General features: G+C 37.9%; 1 protein-coding gene across 2 annotated transcripts; it reads right to left on the bottom strand.

The window, feature by feature from the left end:
- Positions 1 to 246: 246 nt before the first annotated feature.
- On the bottom strand, positions 247 to 6326 carry LOC131970554 (arfaptin-2-like). 2 transcript variants are annotated; one of them, XM_059331975.1, is made up of 10 exons: positions 6025 to 6326; positions 5800 to 5927; positions 4991 to 5099; positions 4631 to 4693; positions 4033 to 4119; positions 3790 to 3893; positions 3179 to 3400; positions 2935 to 3092; positions 2651 to 2825; positions 247 to 1780 (listed from the first exon to the last, which is right to left on the bottom strand). In XM_059331975.1, exons 2-10 carry the CDS (start codon positions 5896 to 5898, stop codon positions 1625 to 1627), a joined length of 1173 nt encoding a protein of 390 aa, XP_059187958.1. In that variant the 5' UTR covers positions 5899 to 5927; positions 6025 to 6326; the 3' UTR covers positions 247 to 1624. The 2 variants fall into 2 exon arrangements, with proteins under 2 accessions (XP_059187958.1, XP_059187959.1); XM_059331976.1 differs by lacking the exons at positions 4033 to 4119; positions 4631 to 4693 and having other exon boundaries at positions 5800 to 5908; positions 6025 to 6324.
- Positions 6327 to 7355: the final 1029 nt, after the last annotated feature.

Raw genomic sequence — 7355 nt, forward strand, 5'->3', positions numbered from 1 at the left:
AACCCTTAGTATCATGGGTGAGCTTTGCTGATTATTCCTATCACCAAGAGGACTTACAGTATCATCTAATTCAAGAAAAAAATAAGTTAGTGTTTCCAACAGCAGCAAAAACAATAAATTGTTGCAAAAGTCACACACAAAAAATAGTCAGTATTGATTTTGTGCCTTACTACAATACAGCATCTTCAAATAATCCAATGATCATTTGATGATTATGGATTTAAATAATAAGTCATGGATAGCAGGTTAGATATATCAGATTGTATTATCATGTACATAATCAGTGGTGCCATACACATAACATATATAGTGAGCTTTCTGTACATAATCTGTGAGATATTCCCATACGGAACTAACAGACCTGTGTCGATGGCACAGTTATGTGAAACAAAACATCCAGCAGATTTTACTGGAAATGTAGAATATGACAAAGACAATAAGCTGACTAACATTTAAAAGAAATGTACATAACATATAATGTTATGTCATAAAACAGATCTGTAAATAAATAGCAGAATAATAAAAATGTACACATACATTCTGTCCTCAAAGAGATACTGACTTATGCATTGTTACCTAGATTGCATGTTTTTCATTCACTGTTCTTGTTTTAAAGTTTGAGACTTCAAGAATGAGTCTCAAAGGCTGCCTTTTAGTTGCACACTGGTACCTCCTATTAAAACACAGTCAATCAAACACTCAAAAACTAGTTGTGTACATTTTGATTTTGATTTCTTTATGATAGTTCAGATGTTTGTATTGATCATCGAAGCATACAATATTGATGCTGGGTTACTAAATATAACATCTGTTTTGTGGCTTGTTTCCATGTGTAAACTCTGGAGTAAACAAGACAGATACTTGTAACTGTGCTGGAATCACAAGGACAAAAATTTCGGAGATTAAACTAATACTGGATTGTATATTAAGTGAAAGAAAATCACTTTATTCACTATTTATATCTTCCCTTCTATGCATGTAAACTTTAAATTGACTGTTCAGGTAGGCATACCACAAGGTGATATTAGAAGCATAAAGTTTTGAAAAGTATGCTATATCCTGATGTCTTTGATTTAAGTCCATAAAACTAAATTTGGGGAACATGGTTCAGTCATGCATACCCGAGAAAAATAAATACCTCAGAAGATTAAATTTTTGACATGATCCCGCTAACATCCTAATCTGGTTTGTGAAATTCCTCCAATGTGTTAAACTCTGAAATGCAAGATGACGCTTTAGACAACATTAAAAAACAACAAAATAATGTATGTGCAAAACTGCCAAAGGGTATCTCCACAATAGTAGACTATACTGTACATAAATAAGAAGTGATATTCATGTAAATGATTGTGCTACCTAAAGAATAAGAAAGTAACAAAAGGAAATTTTGTGACTTAACAAAAAAATGTAAATACAACTAAAACTGTTGTACCATCTATGTAATACGTGATACTGAAAAACATTACAAAAGAGATACCTCCTGTTTTTCTTTATCACTGGCCACAATCGATCCTACAACATACTCCTTAATGCATTTCATTCTTGTCCATCTAATCACAATGTCAAGTTCTTCACTGACCAGCGTGTCTCTGTACATCTCAAAGGGCCGAACCCTGAGCGCTCTTTACTGCTCCTCCAGCCAGGATGGCTTGTCAGATCCTGGGGGCTTTAACTTTACATTGAACTGTATTAGAGTTTGTTCCAACTGCTCCTGGTTGCCAGCAAAGTAAGCTGAGATAGCATTATGGAAGAGAAGCAGCTGCTTGTGCATAACCTTCACCTAGAAGAAAAAAAGAGAAAATCTGTCATTACAAACAGTTTCAAGTGTTTACAGCAAAGTACAGCCCATTAACTAGCTGCTCAAATGAGTATCTGGGGAGTCAACCTAAAAGCATCTTGCACATTCCATTCCTCTAAGATGTTTCCCAAAGCAGACTTTATTCTATTTTAGGCATGAAAAGTGACAAATTCTGATTTTTATCTCTCTTATGTGTAATTAATCTGACAAAGCTGCCAAATAAAACAGCGTGGATTGCAGGTCTGTGTTTAATTTGACAAAATTGAGGCAGTCTTGATCTTTTTGCTGTAATTAACTACAACATCAATATGTTTGTGTCTCTGCAACCGTAAGTTTCCGTGTTTTCTTCAGTTTAACTTGGTTAAACTTAGTGGATACATAGGAGGAGGTGCATTTTCTGCCTTAATGTGGCGAATCATCCCTAAACCACTGCTGCAGTACATTATTAAATATAACATTGGATTTACCTAACACTGTAAACTAGTTGTCATTTAACAAATCAATGTAATGTAAAAGCAGTGACAAATTACAATGAATCACAACATGCTCCATCTATTCAACCGATTGACTGATTTTAGCCAATTGTTAAGGTTTTAAGGAGTATAAAGAATCCTGTTTCACCTCTAACCACACCCAGCACCACTTGTGCCTAGACTTGGGTGTTGTCAAAAGTGTGTACTGTTGCACCTGTAACCACAGTGATGTCACAGGGTCTTGGAGTACACCTACTGTATACTTCACTGCAGCAAGGTGAAAATTTAAACCACTGGAAATCAGCAAGAAAAAGACTTCAGGAGACATTAAATATGTGGACATTTGATTAAAAAAAAATTAAAACTGTAACACACAAACCTTGTTTTCCTCCAGGAATTTGAGCTTGATGGTGACATCACTACGCAGCCTTTCATATTTGTCTCTGTGGATCTGGTAATCATGCTGAGCCATCTCAATGCGGACCATGGCAGCTGCATCCCTTGGGCCCAAACTCAACTCCTCCAGATCAGAACGATAGGCATCAAACTCAAGTCTGCACAAAAAACAATTCAGGCTGTAAGAGACTCATTTTCCAGGTGTTCACCCTACAAGTATTAAGATGATATTCCTCAACTACTCAACCAAATGTCAGGATTTGTTACCTTGCATTTTCATACAGCTTTATGGTCATGAGAGTATCCTCCATTGTTTTGTTAACCAGGGTGTCAACACTAGAGACAAAGAAGTTGATGGCACTGAGAAGAGCCTCGCCATTCCTGCACAACAGCTTTTGTGTTTCTGCATTATACCCAAACTCATCCTGCAGAGAATCAGAGAATTTTCAGCAGCTAATTTCAGTTCCATGTCACATCACATGGGAGCTTTTGCAATGCTGAAGTACAGTACCTGCAGCTCTGGGGACTTCTGGCTGAGGTCAGTGAAGGTGTCTCCTAGAGCCTGTTGTGTCTCCACCATGCTTTTAAAATGGCTTGTGAGTGCAGTGGCAAGTCTTAGGATGTTTTCATACTTGCTCTTGGTGTCTCTCAACACGTCAATCTGAGCTTCCAGCTCCAGGTCTACTGTTCTTGAACCTCGGCCAAACCTCTCAGAGAACATCTGTTTTGTACACTGCATAGTGGATATGGAAAGAAATTACATTAAACCCAGTATGAAGAAAATAATGTTTTTGTAGTACAAAAACATGTAGTCAGCTGGACTGATGGATGCATGTTCAAGTGATCACAGTTGATTTTTTTGACAGAAAACAAGAACAACTGCTGAAAATTGTCATTTCAGTGAAGTAAATTATAAATGTGGCAGCAATAATATAGGGTAATACAAGTAATATAGTGACTGAAAAACCTGATAAAAGGTACAATATGCATAAGCTTGGTACCGAATAATACCCAAAATTTCCACATATGTATTTATGAGGGTAATACAAAAAGTGATGAATAGGTCAAACATTTCCATTCTTAATTTTTGGAAACAAAGTATCTACATATACTGCACAATACCTTGTATGTATTTATGCCCCATTTCTTTACACTGTCCAACTTCTCCACTGCCACACCACGAGAAACTTCTTCAGTGGAATTACCAGAGTTATTGTTTGACGACCCTAACAAGGAAAAAAAGAACAATGTATACTCTAATGCATGTCATCCTTCAAAAGTTTCCAAGGCACAGGTTTACAGAAATTGCATGGGTCATGACAATGAGTGAGGTGAGTGTGGACATGGTGATGATCCTGGTAATACCTGGTTGCTCGTCTCTATGTTGTGCAAGTCGACTGGCTGCGGATTGGCTGTGAGGCAAGCCAGCACCCCTGGATTTCATGCGAATGTCTGAAATGATTATGGTAATGACAAAGAATGAGGATGAGAAGAAGGCATGGAGTGAAATATGGAGACTGAAAGAAAAGTGTTAGACTCTGTGGTGGAGGTTAAAGAGTTTTGAAATAATCCACCATGCTGGTTTCTCATGCAGAAGAAAAGGATTGATAAAAAGATGAAAATGGACTTGATGGGATGAGAGGTAACTAACAAGCAGAGACAAAGCAGTCATCCAGAGTGCATTTTACAGTAAAAAAATAAATAAATAAAAAAGAGGACATTCTTATTAGACAGCGATACAACATTTAAAGTGTTAGCCCTGTAATATCTGGTTAGTGCACCCCTAATTTTGAAGGCTTTCAAAGGCTTCTTGTTGCTGAAGCTGTGAGTTGAAGAGGTACAAGCAAGGTTGCATACAACTCCCTCAGTCAAGCAATATCACAACCTCTTATTCAGGGCCAAACAGACCAACATATAAAGGTTAACTTAGAAAACAAAAAGGGTTGTCAGAATACACAGCCACCTGGTCCTGGTGCAGGGGCTCGTCTTCTGTCCAGATACTCAGGGTTGAAACGAACTGCAGGCCCTATGGGATATGGATGTTTGCAACGTGAACCAGGAGCCTAGAGTTCAGCAACTCTCTAGTGACACATCAAAATACAAGGAGGAAAAGCTCTCTGTATTGTTTCTTAAAGGGGTATTAAGTATTGATCTCTTTCAGTTGATTAAGGATTGCAACAACACTGACAGATCTTTGGCATGGGGCTTGGACGTTTGCAGCATCTGTTGGGGGCCAAGTGGTATAAATTCATAATATCGTTGCGGCACAACAAACAAAAAAGCAAAACATGTAAAGGATGGCAATCAGGTTTTTTAACAGTACCTTTGATGGAACTGGTAGGAATGATGCCCCCTGCAGGTCCTCCATAACCTCCTGAGACAATGCTGGTTTCATTCAGGTTAGGTCCAGACACCATCACCTGCTGCAAATCCTGATGGATTTGTCACAAAATATTGGTGATGAATATGGTTAAGAAGGCAGTACATATCACATTTTAAGTCAAATCTGGTGCTTATATTTTTACATTATCAACTTAAATTCCCTTTAATCCAAAACTGTTCTTAGTTTATTGTATTTATTATTATAATAAATATAGCTGTACAATTTGATACATTCCAAAATGTAAATATGAAACATGGATTTTTGTTCAAATGTGTACAAATCAATGCTATTTTTTTAAATGAAATTGAGTGATCCAAGTCAGCATGCACAAAAAGTCAGTCATGTTATTTGTGTAGGACCACTGATACAGCAGCTTTCTCAACCCTGTTAGGCTGTAACAGAATGAGACATAAAAAGTTGCACTACAGTTGTGTTTTTTTGTCTGATTGTCATACCAGCTTATATGACTTAAGCATTATATCTCAATTAATGGCAGACTCAAACCCTCTCCATGCCCTCAACTCATCAGTCCCAGTTGCAGGTATTGCTAGTGATAGTGGTATAACGTTACAGCTACTGTACATAGCTGCAGGCCTATGCATGGTTAGGTAACAGCTGGCCTTACCAGCCTTAGTCCTAGACTGTGCTATCATGTGATAAAGGATAGAGAACCACAAACTGAGCACAAAACGCCAAAACACATTTAACAAAAAGCCACTGTTAGTGAAGTGATAATGTGACTAACTGACCTGCTCCAGGCTGTCATCCTCTGGCAGAGTCCCTGTATCTCCATTGCTGTTAATAGGGATCTCCATGGTAGCAGCCTTGCTCATGATACTGTCTGCCATAATTGAATATCTGCAAGACAGCACCAACACTGACACATAAAGATGGCATCATGTTTGCAGTTTGACAAAATGATAATCAAACAGCGCTCTAGTTCGCATCGACGCACAAAAAAACAGCTTGCTTACATTGATGCTAACGTGGCTGGCTAATCTCAGCGGTGCTGATGTGGCCGGCTAGTGGGCTACTACTTGACAGCGAGCTTCCTCACCACTGTAGCAACCTGAAGTCCAGTCGTCCGAGTCAGAAACAAGTCGTTGTTTGCATAGACAGCAGACTTGAAATGCAAAATAATTTCAACGGGAAAGTACCGTTGTTTTTAATGATAATTAAATGCGAAATCCATGGTTATTTTTCCTGCAACGTAATTCAGCCAGAAAATCCCTGCATCCAGCCAGCTAACAGCTTTGGTAGTATCACTTCAAAATAAATGTTTGTGTGTTTTATATTCAGTGGTAATTTACGTGGCTGGGTTTTAAAAGCAAACCACTTCGAATGAATGGTATAATATGTACTGTTTAGTGTGCGCTGTTTCAAATACGAGAGGCTGGAAGCGTATACTGTAAATGGATGCTCTTATTTTGAAGGATAATACCTTTAACGTAGCATCATCGGTCAAGCCTCCTCCCCCCGCTCCGTCTTCCACGTCGTACACATAGGTGCTGACGTAGCTTTATCCCTAAAATGCAATACTATTCTGCTCCTGAAGATGTCACTAACAGCTCACTGACCAGTAAAAAGACAACCTGACTTGTCAAACAAACTCGTCACCCTGTTAAAATCATCTCCTAAGTCATTTTTTTCAATATTTGCAGGAAACACAAAAAACTTCACCAAAAGTGTAACATATAACATTTATTGATCATTTCACTCAAAAAGGATGTAACAAAGGATGGCTATCGGCATAGTAATAACACTGTGTGTAAATTATGTAACTTAAGAGAAATCTTTGAACATGCCTTTGTGACTTATGCAAGATATGGTAACACTTTATTTTGAAGGTGTCTACATAAGAGTCACACAAGCCTGTCAGAAACATGACATGACAAGTATCATGAGCATTAATGTTACTTCAAAGTGTCATTAATGTTCATGACACATCCCATGTCATGTTTATGACACGCTCATGTCACTCTTATGTAACACCTTACAGTGAAGTGCTACCAATATTAGTGTCAACATAAAACACTGATAAACTAAACTGATAACAAAACAATCTCCCTGTAGCGCTTCTTTGCTTGGTTCTTATCTGATGCCTATGAATGTGGCAAATTGTCAAAGTGATTATCTTAAAGGGGTAAAATCACATAATCTGATCAACTGAGGATGTAGGCGATTTTACCAAAGGTGGCCAGCGTCATGAGGAGATGATTTAGGTAAAAAAAAACAATTTTGACAAAAAATGACTTAGGCGATTATTTTAACAGTGTGACGAACTCTAACTCTCCATCAGTAACTC

This window comes from Centropristis striata, chromosome 4 (assembly GCF_030273125.1).
Source record: "Centropristis striata isolate RG_2023a ecotype Rhode Island chromosome 4, C.striata_1.0, whole genome shotgun sequence".
NCBI lineage: Eukaryota > Metazoa > Chordata > Actinopteri > Perciformes > Serranidae > Centropristis > Centropristis striata.